Raw genomic sequence first — 14821 nt, 5'->3', positions numbered from 1 at the left:
TTTGTTTTGTTTAGAAAGAAATCCTAATACTAATGGGATGTTTTGGGTTTAGGAAACGAGAAGTGAAACTTCTGACCGTACCTTGCACAGTTTTGCATTGGCTTGGTGCTCAGTGGGTTTGGTGTGGTTGTGTAGAAAACAGCACTTCAAAATGTCATTTCTTTGATGAACAATAAAACATTAGGGTTCAAATTTGTAAAATTTTACGTTTCCAGATATTGAAGAATAAATTCTTCCTGCCTCTCCAAGAGATTTTCTCCAGCCTCTGTAGTTTTTCCTCTGGGGAAGGGAGAAGAGGGAAAGCAATCAGCATACGTATAGTGGATAAAGTAAATTATATGAGAAACCTGGAGTTCTATTTTGTGCTCTTCCAAACTACTAACTCTATAATCTCATACACTTAATTTTTCTGGGAAAGGACGAATCCATTATTTTACTGCTTCCTTGGGTGCTGACCAGGCTTAATTAAATGTTTGCAAAGCACTTGGAGATCTGTGGATAAACACTATAGATGCTCTACATAAATAAACACGTATTAATCCTAAATGTGGTTGATAATTACTGAGAAGAACAGACCATTTTTCTCAATTTCATAGTAATTAAAACGGGCATACTTTAGGTGGAAAAAAGTATAAATGAATATGATGGGTTTAAATTTAGCATGGAAAGGCTTAAGTAATGTCTTGAATTGTGTTATGATCTATCCTTTGGGTCACTGTTGCTGATAATTTAGAAGTCACTGGAAGTTCTTAGGCAGAAAGCTGTTACGTGGTCCTTTTTCTAGCTGGATCTATGTAATGCTATTTGCTGAATCTAGATGGTTAAGGAATAGGGTAAATAGAACCAAAATCAGCCTAAGGGTGATTTTTTTCTTATTTGTGTAAAATCTGTAATATGGGATTCTCTTAAATCGTCAGTTCGTATTTTATGTTTGGCATACTACAACCTGGTGTAATTGTATTTCATTGTACAAGGTAGTAGGGATAGTAAAACTTCAGTACTGCAGTCATGAGTTTTGAAATGTGTAGGTTGTAGGCGGGGAGCCAGGTTGGGAGAGAAATCTCACCAGTCTCAGCACAGAAGAGCATCAGTGCCTGAGGATGTGTGACTCTGACCTCATCTCTCAGGGTCCCCGATGAGGTTAGTTTCCTCCTCCAGAGAGGTGACAGGTTTTTCTGCGAAGACAAGCAACGCGAAATCTTCCCCTAAAAGGTCGGCCGCCATCAGCATGGAGGTGACCTGACTTCACCTTGGAGACAGGTTTCCGTCGCGTGGGCCTGTGGGGCATGGGCTGGATGGGTGAAAGTTGTGCCGCTTGATCACTTAGTTCTTGAGTTGCCATTGGCTCTATTTGCTTGTGTAGTAAAACACACATAACATTTAAATTGATCATTTTAACCATTTTTAAGGGTCCAGTTCAGTGGCATTAAGTACATTCACCTCATTATGCAGCCATCGCCACCATCCATCTCCAGAACATTTTCGTCTTCCCAGAAGAAACTCCATACCCATTAAACATGACTCCTCATTTCTCCCAGCCCCTGGCCACCACCGTTCTCCTTTCTGTCTGTGAAGTTGATACAAGTGTAGTCGTACAGGGTTTGTCTTTCTGTGACTGAACCATTTCACTTTAGCACAGTGTCTTCAAGGCGTGTCCTTGTTGTAGCTCGTTAGAGAATCTTGTTCCTTTTTAAGACCGAATATCCCATCGTATTGATATGTATATACCACATTTTGTTTATGCATTCATTCATAGATGGACACTTGAGTTGCTTCTAGCTTTTACCTTTTTTTTTTTTTTTTTTTTTCGGTAGGCGGGCCTCTCACTGTTGTGGCCTCTCCCGTTGCGGAGCGCAGGCTCAGCGGCCATGGCTCACGGGCCCAGCCGCTCCGCGGCATGTGGGATCTTCCCGGACCGGGGCACGAACCCGGGTCCCCTGCATCGGCAGGCGGACTCTCAACCACTGCGCCACCAGGGAAGCCCCAGAGCAGAAGTTTTTAATTTTAGTGAATCCAACTTACCCATTATTTCTTTCACGCATCATGTTTGGTGTTGTATCTAAAAAGGCATCACCATACTCAAGGTTGTCTACGTTTCCTCTTAGTATCTTGTAGGAGTTCTGCAGTTTTGTGTTTTACATTTAGGTCTGTGATCCATTTTGAGTTAATTTTTGTGGGTGGCGTAAGACCTGTTTCTAGGTGATGTGATGCTTTTTGCGTGTGGATGTCCATTTGTTCCAGCACCATTTGTTGAAGAGACTCTCTTTGCTCTATTATATTGCTTTTTCCCTTTGTCAAAGAACAGCACTGTTTACTTTTAAATAATTCATTTGTTATAGAAAAATATCTGGGGCTTTTTTTGTTAGGGACTGGTTTACAGGATCAAATATGGTCTTGCTAATGTCCATTCCCAGTCACTGGGGGTTTCATTCATTCAAAAAGTGTTGATTGTATACAGCACGTAGCGTGCTATGCACTGCAAGTCTAGTGGCACGCAGGCAAGCATGGTGTCAGCCATCAAGGAGAGGGGTGTGTAGCAGGGGAAAAGCAAACACTAATTGCACATAAGTTCGTGATTAAGCATGAACTCATGGCATGACAGGAGAGTGATATACAACATGATGGTAGTTTTGAGGGCATTTCACCAGTGGGTTTTGAGGGGTGGCGTAGGAGCGATCAGGAAAGGGAGGGTGAGGGCGAGTTCAAGGCAGAAGAAATAACACGTGAAAAGGTCCTCTTGCCCCTTCAAGGAAGCAAGAGCCGCTGAGGTTACCTGAGGGTCTGAATGTGGGGTGAGTCTTGCAGATACCACAAGAGTTGTAGTCTGTGCGCTGAGAGCAGTGGGAAGCCATGCGTGTGTCTGGGTTGGAAAAGGGGGCTCAGTGGATTCAGATGAAATGACCAGATTTTAGTTTTTCAGAGATCTCAGAGGCAGTCTGTCAAATGGGTTGAGTGGACGAGGTTAGAACTGAATCCAGACAGTTCAGTAAGGAGACTTTTGCAGTTTTCACGGCAAAAAATAATGATTGGAGTGGGATGGTAGCAGCGGAGATGGAGAGAAATCTGAATTGTAGGGAAGGTAGAGATGTAATTAGTGGGACACTGTGACGGATCGGATGTGGACAAGGGTGTTAAGGGTGACTGGTCGACGTCTCAGGCATTATAACAGAACCGTGGTGGTCCTTCATTTGAGAGGGCGGTGCGGTGAGGGAGTGACGGAGCCAAAGTAGGTGATTCCTCAGAGGTTTGGGTGTGAAGTGGGGAAGAGGTCAGACAGTGGCCACGGGAGAATGTAGGATCCTGGCAAGGTTTCCGGTTTTGGTTTTGTTTCTGAGACGGGAGAGACCTGAACATATTAAAAAGTGGAGGGCTTCCCTGGTGGCGCAGTGGTTGCGAGTCCGCCTGCCGATGCAGGGGACATGGGTTTGTGCCCCAGTATGGGAAGATCCCACATGCCGCGGAGCGGCTGGGCCCGTGAGCCATGGCCGCTGAGCCTGCGCGTCCGGAGCCTGTGCTCCGCAGCGGGAGAGGCCACAGCAGTGAGAGGCCCGCGTACCGCAAAAAAAAAAAGAAAGTGGAGAACCTCTAGTTGTGGGCGAGAGGTTGAGTGGATGATATAAGAAGTCTGTGGAAGGGGCATGCTGGGGTAGAAGGATGCCAGATCGAGAAGTGGAGGGCCTGGCTGCCTTCAGGTGTGCAGGGAGAGGAAAGAGAATAGGTGGTGTGGGAGCCAGCTTAGGGAGCAGCGGGTACGGGCAGCTCCGAAGTCAGGTACTCAAGTAGCTAGATTTTCCATCGCTGTTTTCGATCGTGGATACCGTTTATAGATAGATGCGACCATGAGAACCGGACCAGGGCTTCCAAGCTAAAATGTCAACAGTAATGCTGTCTTTTCCAATAACCTACTAACCCGGGTGGAATTCAGTGTGGTAGAATTACACAACCTTATTAAATTTCAACTTTCTACCTCTAAAAGAAGTTTGATTTGGTTTTTATTAAAAAAAAAACCCGAGTGGGTTTATTTTGATATAATTTGCAAGGTGCTGTGTGTGTGTGCCCGAGTGTGTGTATGGGTGTTTGTGAAAAATCACACCTTCTAAATTTATACAAAGCTTGCATTTTGTGAATTTCTGGTGGGTACTTGTTTCCTACAGCACGGTGATATTCGAGGGTGGGGACGAGGTCACAGCCATCCCTCTTTCTTCCCCTTGGTGAAAAATCATATTTTAGTTCAAAGCTGTTCAAGTGAGTCCTTGCTCTGCTCTCCCACCCTGTCTTCAGAGATATTATTTGGAGTCAGCAATCAATGGATTCCATCCCTCTGAGACTTGCTTAACCTACGGCCGCTGATAAAATACAGGCAAGAGCTCGTTACTTTATCTGAATTGTCCATTGCTACCTTAATGAGTGAAATGGTTAAGTAGAGGAGGGGGCGAGCCTTAAGGAATGTGTGTACCGTTTGAGCTGAATATTTCAGTGTATATAGGGAGAGGGAGGGCGAGAGAGAAATCCACTTACATCACTAGAACTGCATTGAGTGTGAGCCTTGCAGGTTAAGAGACAGACTCCAGTGTCTTGCTTTCTGCAGGAAGCAGCAATGCCGCCTGTTTCCTAAGAGGAATTTTTTATTTAGAAAAGGAAGCTTTCTCTCTACCCAGGAAATGGCTTTCCTTGTGCGTTGCTATGCCAACTGCCTGCAGCCATGGTCCTCCAAAGTAAGCACAATAATGTAATTATATTGGTGTATTGCATTCAGACTCGTGCTTCTCAAGATTGTGTGTGTGCATGTGCCGTGTTTCTGTTAGTGACTCTCTTGCTGGCAGTCATGCTTGTGTTGAGTGTAAGGGACAGACATCATTAGATCAAATGTCCATCAGTGTCATGCCGCCGAGATTAATTGTGCAAACTTGGTTAGTGGAGTGGGACAGAGATGACTGGTCACCGCTCCGTCAGCATCACTGGCAGCCAGGGAGGAGGTCCCGATTCACACGCTCTGCCCTGGTTCTTTCTTTCTTTCTCTTTCTCCTTTCTTCCTTGGTCGAAGGGGTCCGTATGTGTGATTGCAAATGAGACAAGAGTATTAACAATGCTTGGCTGAATGCTGAAGACCGGTTCCTCCACCACCCTGACCGAGATCATTCTCTGGGAAGCCTTTTGGAGGGGAGTCTGTGTGCAGTCAGCCATTTTAGCTTTTTTTTTTTCCCCCTTTTCTTTTGCCTCTCGTTCTTCGGTCTCAGAAATGATCTTGTTCTCCGGGAGGACTGAGAGCTGGATAAGGTTTCCTCAGTCTCGTCGTAGCCGGAGATGGCTAGAGTTTCAGCGTTATAAAAATGGAGACCGGCAGGGTCGTGCGGATCCCTTTTCTGGTCCACAAGTATGAGGGTTTTCAGCTCACCGGTAGTGAGACTTGAAGCTGCAGCTGGCTCTCCTCCTCTTTTTTTCTTTCTTTCTTCTTCGTTTTTCTTTTAATTCAGTGCTGTCAAGGGTGACTTGGCATCCATGAGAGACTGGTACATGATGTGTAAGTTCAGTCCAGCATATGTTTCTTCATTATGAAACCACTAGCAATCCCAGCTAACCATGGAGTTATGGGCCAGCAGGAGAAACACTCAGTAAGTACCTCAAATGCCGCTGTGCTTCCACCTTGCGTCATAGGGAACGGCTTTAAAATGGGGATGATCGCTGTGTCTCTTCAGGGGAGGCATGTTTTCTAGAGGGTCTGAGAGTCTGCTTGGAGGAGGGAGGGTAAGTTACAGCTGGCTTGTTCTTCCCATTCTGTTGTGATTTAACCATTTTTTTCAACAAGACCAGCAGTCCATTTAAAGCAAGATCACAAACATTGTGACACACCGGACGGCTGATTTTTATAATCAGAGATTAAAACTTGGCAATTCAGCTTTAACTCAGCACTTGAATAGTCTCGTAAAAATATGTGTATCGTTGAATTTAATGAGAGATCATGAAAAGGTTATTGGGCACAGGCGTCTGTGGTACGGAATTCACATGTAGGCTTGAAGGAGGGAGGAGAGCTTCGGTTATTGATTTGGTAATAAAACCATCAGTGGGACTCATCGGACTTCTTCACAGGAATTAACAGGTGATGAGAACACAGAATTTTTTTGTTTGTTTCATGCCACAAGTATTGCTTCTTTATAATTGATCCCATGAGTCAGCTCTGCATTTGTCACGCTGAAATCCCACAGGCAGCTACTGCTGTTTGTGAGAAACACTTTTCTATGGTTAATACCAAGTCCGAGCCTCCTGTTCTAGGAATGTGAATTCTCACTTTGCTGCCTTTATACCACCATGTTGGAAGTTTTCTGCCATCACACTAATTCATATGTGTGTGTCTCATATATACATTTAAATGTCCCAAATGAAAATGCATATATTTAGGCAGCTTATATAGTAATTAAAGTATTTTTAAATGCCTATTTTTATATTCTGGCCTCTAGCAAGTACTCTGTTAGGGTACAGGAATTATCTTTTATGTATGCTAAAAAGATTGAGATGTTAAACTTTGAAAATGGAGATAAATCGCTGAGGCTTTGAAAATTTATAGACAGAAGGACATGAATTAGAATATTTAGATTCCTAGGTTTATGGATCTAATTTGGTTTTGTTCACCATCAGGAACAAAATTGTTAACTAAATCCGAGAGGTTTTCTTAGATGAAGCTACCCATGAGGCATCGCCCTGCACGCCCAGAGAGTGGTGGGATGTTCCCGGGCAGTGGCTGTGTTGCAGGCGTGTTATGATGCGGGGCTTGGAGCCCAGCCCCCTCGTAATGAGATTCCTGTGGTACCTCGCTAATTAAATCTCTTCGGATCAGATCCAAAAGCAGACCAGCCTTATACTTAATTTCACTAATAAGAAAGGTCGTTATAGAGAAGTTCTACTCTAGTTAGACTTTAGTAACAGGGCCTCTGACGTGAAGCTCCTCTGCACTCGGGATTTTTTCAGGGACCAGTGAGGTGTGTTACTTACACTGCACTTGAGGAACCTTAGAAGCAAAGTTCAAATCACAGGCTCTTGGTTTACCTTTTTCACATGTCCTTTCTCAGAATGGGAGGAGGGGGGTACTGAAATTAATAATAATATAATTTTAATGAACAAAGAAAATAGTTTACTGGCGGGGGAGGAAAAAGTAGGACTAGATTTATGAAAAGGAGCAGTTGGGCCAGGTAATACCAAATAGTGTGTGGATGCCTGTCCCGTAAAGCGTATTTATTTCCTGACACGTGCTTTACGTTTTAGTGAATTCCAGGGTAATGCTTTGACAAAAGTAACCCTAGCCATAAAATAACTTTGAGTCAAGTGATATCTAGAAAGCGTGTCAGTGGTATCTCCCACCATATTTCTGTTCAATTGAGGTCCTGGAGTTCGCCGCCCAGATCATCCTCTGGGGCAGGGTTGTCAGTTGGTACCCTCAGGATCTTGCTGCGTGGTCCTTGTTGATGAGGCCTTTGGTTATGTAGACTTTGCTGGTTAACGAGCAGACCTTTAAGACTTTAATTTCATGCAGGAGGTGAACAGGAGAACAGTGTCCCGGCTGTCACATAATAGGTGACTCAGTAAAGAGCTGTTGAGCAAACATGAGTGGGACACCCCTCTTCTGACCTATGAGGCTTTACGAGGGAAATGTCAGAGCTCATTTTAAATGCGTGAAGTTTGACAACGTCACAGATAACTTCCATTTTCGCCTCTTGGAGAAGTTTGTGGCTTTTTAAGTGGCTTTGACTGCAGAAGTGAGTGAGATACTAAAAGGAACAACATTGAATCGGGGGCTTTTTTTGAAGCTGTGATTGAGCAGGGGTAAACTCAGTTTTTCTACTTTGTGAGAATCTTTCATATCTCACGGGCTTTTATTCTTTCCCTGTCGGGCGCCGTGCGTTCTCTCAGCTGCTGGCGCTTAATAGGTGCACAGTAAACACTGCTGACTTTCTCATCTGAATGAATTCGGGTTAGTGAAGCCCCATGTACCCTTTACACTAGTGCCTTGTATACGTTTTGTCACCTCTCCTCCCTGTCGCGGTTCCACCTGGCCAGGTGTGAACACCTGTGCGTCGCCAAGACGGCCCCCAGCACTGGGCTCTGTTCTCAGTGCCGCCTGGCGCTCAGTCCGTCTCCAGGGGAGCCTTGTGATTTGGGGGCTTTCGACAATAAAAGGAGATTATTAACGTTAAAAAATGTATGCTAAAACTCCATTTCAGAAAGACTGCTCTGGAACACTAGTGGCACAGACTGTTCATAGATGTTACACAAGAAAAGCTGCACAGGCTTAAGAAGTTGTGGAAAACCTGGGGGTGACAGGAAAGGGCCATTGCTCCATTTACCAGCTGTTCCGTGTTCTACCCGCCCCCACCCCCGCCTTTTTGCCCACCTCAGATGAACTGGTGGGAGGAGGGTGCCTTCAGCGTGCCTTTGAAAGTTGTGCGATATACGATGACTTAGAAACTTTGTAAATTTTTTACATGAATCACTTAAAATAAATCAACTTGGTATTATCAAACTGATCATCTAGTTTTCCTTTGCACATTTTATAGAAATTATTGATATATGTAGTGCGCTGTACTTACAATAAATGAGACTTCAGTCGTGATGAAATGATGATTTTTAAAAAGTGGTTTATATAAGAAAATGCCTACTTGAATGCAGGGAATAAACAGCAATAGCTATCATTTACTGAGCACTTATTGTATGACAGGCACTATGTACTACATATTATCTGAATTATCACAGCAACCCTTTAAAGAAAGATTTATTATCACCTTTTCAGAGATGATGAAAATGAGGCTTAGTGAGATTAAAAAATACCTTTTTCCCAGGACTGTAAGTGGTGGAACCATCACTGGAGCCCACCACCCTGTACTGCTTCTCCTTCTGTGGCTAGATTTAGTCTAAATCAGGTGTTTGGATTGTATACTTATCAGGGCTGCTGTGAATTATTGGAATACACGACTTGAAAAACATGCTTGCTTTTCTTTGGCTACTCTTGTTTTTCCTGGTATGTGTGACATTCCAAGTTCATATAAAAGGGCAACAATATCATGATCAAAATTATTTTAAAAACTTAAAAAAATAGTTTTATAAAACTATTTGATAGATGCAGTCAATAAGCTTCTGTCCTTTTTTTTTTTTTTTTTTTTCCCCCACGGTACGTGGGTCTCTCACTGTTGTGGCCTCATCCCGTTGCGGAGCACAGGCTCCGGACGCGCAGGCTCAGCGGCCATGGCTCACGGGCCCAGCCGCTTCGCGGCACGTGGGATCTTCCCGGACCAGGGCACGAACCCGCGTACCCTGCATCGGCAGGCGGACCCGCAACCACTGCGCCACCAGGGAAGCCCAGTACCTTCTCATTTTTAATTGCTGCTTAACTCTTTAAGCATAAACTTGATGCCTCAACTTCCTCTGCTCCCTTTGTAACTTCAGACGGCCTGACCGTGGCCACCTGTGCTCCGTGGGCAGCCCTGAGCCTGGCTGTTCCACGCCCCCATTTCTGCTTTGGTAGAGTCTGCATCTGCCATGGAGCCCGACTTCTGCTCACGACCACCTCTCTGAAGTCCACACTGGCTCTGGCTCGTCTGTAGCCACAAGTCATCGTTTCATGAGTCTGACTTCCTGTTGGTCACCGAGGACCTCTGTCATCTACATTCTCTCGCTTAGGAGCATATTTTTTTCCCAACTGTGCTTTTTTCAGTTAGGACAAGGTGCTCTGATTACAGATACTAAGGGCCCCTTTTCTTTTCCGATTTTTCAGCCTGCAGTGCTCTGTGCTTGACTTTCATTTGCTCCTTGTTTCTGTTCATATTTATCTCTGCTTCCTCTGAATAATGATTTAGTGCCACTTAATATGTAATTCTTCATTTTATTAATTGTTGTAATTGCTTTGGTCTCTGCGGTTAGATGAGACATCGTATCTGGAGTGAATTCTCCCCCTTCCTCATACCAGGTGTGAAGAATATGGTTGGAATTCAGAACTCTTTATCAACTGTTAAGAGTACAGAATAGAGAAGGCTTTTGTAGGATGGAAGAATAGCAAGTGAGGGTCCAAAGATATAAGGAATTAGAAGGTAATGAGATCATCACTATTGGAATAGATTATGTCAGCGAGAGTAGGTCAACACAGGTGACAGAGAGGAAGGTGTTAGGACACTTGACAAATTAATGACTATAATATGGAGATCCAGCGAAGGAGTGTAACCTCCTTCTCCCTCCCACCCTCCTCCTGTCTTTAACTAGAAAAGATTCAAGGAAACTCAATTTTGAAAAAATTGCTTTCATCCTACCATGACAATCTGACCTTGTCTGTAAACATTGGGTAGAGTGTCTTTTTAATATAATTTGATTGACGCATTTTCCTTAGCAGGGTAGAAAATAGCACCAAGATTAATCATAGGTGTTAAGTTACACCTCTTTTGGGTTAAGACTCTACCTCTTCTTTATCTGATCTTTATTTTGTCTATTATGACAGATATATTTCCCGAGATGAAATAAACTATCTCTTACTATCTCTTGGGGAGATTTTCCACTGTGCTAGCTAACAGAGGCCTGAGAGGAAGCAATATCCTATTGTTTTATTCAAGGACAAGGTCATCTTGCCTTGGATTTGGGCCAAGAAACCCTGGCAACAAATAATAGATCTTTTTACCCTGTTAGAAGTAAAGAAATATATTTTAAGAACTTGCCAACACATTGCATACACAACTTGCGTGTATAAGATTGAAAAAAGCTCTATCTCATTGTAGGACATATTAAAGAACAATTCTTACTTTTAGCCAAAAGAAGAAGCAGACTTTCCATCCTTGCTTTTAAACATTGTTTGGTAATGATCGATTTAAATATAGACTACCTAAAAATAAAATCAATTAAGATTAGTTGGAAAAGAGAATGATCAATTAAAAAAAGAATGCTCAAAATGCATCTTATTAGAATATCAAGTATTTCTTCTTTAACTATTTAACCATAGGAAGACTAAAGTTACAGTTTTATTTCTCATTTAAAATATCATACTTTATATGTTTGAAATACTGATGTTAAATTTAAACCAAAATAAATACTCTGTAAATTTGGTCATGTAGATATAATTATCCCTGAAGTATAAACTGAAATTTCTTTAGTCCATTTCCTTGATTTTAGGCCTGACCATACTCTTAAATATTTTATTCAGGTAATCTGTTTAAGAATTCTTTGAAGAGTGATGGTTGAGTTTCCTTCTTTTTTCCTGTGCTTAATAAGCATGTAAAAATTATTTTTATTTAATTTAAATCCTTAATGAAGTACCTTTTAGTGCTTACTTTATGTACCTAGTGAAAAAAAAGGCAACTTTTTTTTTCAGGTCTGTAGCAATCTTCTCTAAACTTTTTTTTTTTTTTTTTTTTTTTTTTTTTGTGGTACGCGGGCCTCGTGCCTCTCCCCTTGCGGAGCACAGGCTCCGGACACGCAGGCTCAGCGGCCATGGCTCACAGGCCCAGCCGCTCCACGGCATGTGGGATCTTCCCGGACCGGGGCACGAACCCGTGTCCCCTGCATCGGCAGGCGGACTCTCAACCACTGCGCCACCAGGGAAGCCCCTTCTCTAAACTTCTGAAAATTTTTTCTACTTAGATCAAATGACCATTTTATCTTTATCCATATATTTTATTTGGATTATGATTTAGTTATGAGCTTTTAAAATTTTTTTTAAACAAAAGAAAATGAGTGCCGTTATATACATAGAGATATACTCGTGAGGGAGAGCGGGGTGCAAGTGTGTGTGTGTGTGTGTGTGTGTGTGTGTGATTTAAATGAAAGTTAGTAAATTTCCTCAAGGTCTCTGTTCAATTTCCTTGTCCTAAGATCTTTGCTTTCTCTGATGTCCTCATTTCTCTTCATCATTAAGAAATGGTCTTTACTTTCGGAGGTCTGACTGACACATGCTTGTGATCGTTTCCATGTACGGTATTAAAATGCCAGGGCTGTTAGTACTATCTTAGGTGTTACACAGAATGAGTTAAGTAAAAGTGTCTATTTTGGGGAACAGAGATAAGAAGCTTGTTCAAAAACATACAAGAGACCATAAACGCACATGTACACGCTAAAGCACGTAAAGAGGTGATGCAAGAGAGCACCCGCACTGAAGCGTCACGTAGAGTGTAGCACGCACGCTGGCCTCTTGGGCCCTTGGGCCCTGCCGCTCCCTTTCCTGCTGGTCTAGAAACACCCTGGCCACGCAGAACTGGTCACTTGTCAACCTCCGCCATTTCTTCTTGTTGACCAAACCTCCAGCATGGGCCTTTTATGTTAGTTATGCTGTGTTTCTCTGTCTCTCTCTCTCTCTCTCTCTCTCTATATATATATATATACACACACACACACACACACACACACACACATATACACATGGCGTGTGTGTATATGGTACATAATGATCTTATTTACTTGTACAGTCTGTGATAATGCCATATCCGCATAACGTATCGGTCAACCCCCGATCAGTGTTTCTTCTGTAAAGTCATTACACAGATATTCCCCACATGCTTCAAATCTCCTCACTTCATATCAGTAATACCAGATCCTCTTCATCACTTACACTACCTGCTCATTATAAAGGCTGTTCTCAGAGACATCATAGGCATGGACTCACTTTACAGTTTTTGATCAATAAAGTGACAATCTGAAAAACACTTCTGAGTTAGTAAGGTACATATTCCTCTTTGAAGTACATTACTGGTTTATAATATTGACTTGGTTTGATTATAAAATAAAACATACCCCCCTTATGTATGCATGTATTTCATGCATGTGTGTGTGTGTGTGTGTAAACATTAATCCAGAATCTCATCTCTAATTTAGGTATGTAGAAAAAGCTAGAATTCTGTTATGTATTGGTAGAGGGTAATTTTCAGAGATATCTGAAAATATGTGTAATCTCCTCTGATAACCATTTTATTTTCTTACAGCTCTAATTTAAAGATCTTGAAAATACAGATTATGAGGGAGCACCTTATTATGGGTTATCTCCGATAGGTGAACATTTCACTAATTTTAAGTTCTAGTGCACAACTTCACACCTTTCATAATAAAAGACAGTGAAACATGACTGTAAAAAAGGCGTGGAATTGTAACCTTTGATTGTCTCTGTTCTGCTAGGAAAAAAAGAATGGGTTCAACCTGACATTTTTACTCTAAGTTTTAATAGTGAAAGGGCTCTCTTTTTTACTTTTCTCAGTAATTAAGAAAAATTTGGAGTTAAGTGGGAGTGTCGTGGCATGTAGTTTTTCTGAATTTTCTGAAACCGAGACGTTCATAGTACCTTTAATATTGGTGAAAAAGATTGCTTCAAGTTGTCAGTAAGGATCTGGAAGGATTCTGTGGTCACTGGACCTACAGCATCTGGGTTGGTGGGGATGGAGCGAGGTTGGCAGAAGTTGAATGATGAGCACAATTTACATGTCAGATTTCCAGTAATTGAGAATGTGAAGGATGAAATTAACTTTTTCTTTATGGCTAATTAATCTTAGACTTACTTGTTTTCTTAAAAGTATACTTTGCTTATCTTAAATGGCAATTTAAAAATATGAATATAATACCTTAATATTAACGTATAAGGCCTCCTATTTTTACTGAAATTCATTCCACTTGTGGAAACAATCAAATGTCAAAATCATACTGCTTTAGGGATAACATTTACCTAAATATAGAACTATTTTATTTAAAGAGTTACCCTTTGAATAGCTAAGCTAAATTTCAGTGCTTGTTTTGTGTTATGGCTGTTTAGGTGTCAGTTTGGTCTGTGGTTTGTCCCTTATTAGTTTTGTTCATTAGTTATAATTTTAAAAAATACATAGCTATACATGTGTTTATTAAAGAAAAACTAGAAAACAGATGAAGACAAGGACAGAAAAAGAATCACAATTTTACTACCCAGATAAACCATTGGTAACATTTTGATACATAGCCTCTTATTGTAGAAATGGTTTTTTTTAAATTTATTTAATTAATTTATTTTTGGCTGTGTTGGGTCTTCGTTGTGGTGCATGGGCTTCTCATTGCGGCGGCCTCTCTCGTCGCGGAGCACGGGCTCTAGGCGCGTGGGCTTCAGCAGTTGTGGCTCGCAGGCTCAGTAGTTGTGGCTCATGGGCTCTAGAGCACAGGCTCAGTAGTTGTGGCACACGGGCTCAGCTGCTCCGCGGCATGTGGGATCCTCCCGGACCAGGGCTCGAACCCGTGTCCCCTGCATTGGCAGGCGGACTCCCAACCCCTGGGCCACTAGGGAAGTCCCAGAAATGTTGTTTATATTATACCATAGCATAAAATCTGGCACTGATATTTGTTCTAGATTTCTCCCAACCCCCAAATATATGTAGAAGGTATATTTAAGGACAACTTATTTAAGAGACACGTTGTAACTATCATGAACTGCTTTGTCTACTTTATAGTTTTAAAGTTTGCCATATAATATACATTAATATATAACATGATATATGTAGTATATATAATATATACATAAAATTGAGGGAAAAGTTACTTACTTAAAACCTTCTTTAGTTACTGTTAGAATTCCATTCCAATATGGGAAAGAAAGAATCCAGTGTGATTTTAATAAAGTTTACTGTAGTCATACCATTGTGCTTTTCTTGAAGTGGATGCAAAATTTTAAGATACAAAAAGTCAACATTAAAATGTCAAAAGAAAAAGAAGTGAACTTTCAAATAGCTTAGCTAAAGAAAATATTGATATAAACACCTGTGACAACATTCCTTTCCTCTTCCCATTCCACTGGATAGCATGTCTTTTACCACTGAAATCCTTTGTGTTCCTCTTAGTTGGGCATATTTCC

General features: G+C 41.8%; 1 protein-coding gene across 11 annotated transcripts in view; it reads left to right on the top strand.

The window, feature by feature from the left end:
• Window positions 1-14821, top strand: part of RAPGEF2 (Rap guanine nucleotide exchange factor 2) — a 244694-nt gene that overhangs the window by 147292 nt on the left and 82581 nt on the right. Inside the window, exon 1 of one of the 11 annotated variants that reach the window (XM_067737043.1) lies at window positions 4944-5612. The exons of the other annotated variants lie outside the window; for them this stretch is intronic. Coding sequence (XP_067593144.1) covers window positions 5553-5612 — 60 coding nt within the window. The 5' untranslated portion in view covers window positions 4944-5552. Of the gene's footprint in view, window positions 1-4943; window positions 5613-14821 lie in introns of those variants that run through there. 11 annotated transcript variants of the gene reach the window in all.

Source organism: Pseudorca crassidens, chromosome 4 (assembly GCF_039906515.1).
Source record: "Pseudorca crassidens isolate mPseCra1 chromosome 4, mPseCra1.hap1, whole genome shotgun sequence".
Classification (NCBI taxonomy): Eukaryota; Metazoa; Chordata; class Mammalia; order Artiodactyla; family Delphinidae; genus Pseudorca; species Pseudorca crassidens.
Note: the sequence above shows the minus strand (reverse complement) of the source record. Positions and strands in the feature narration are given on the sequence as shown.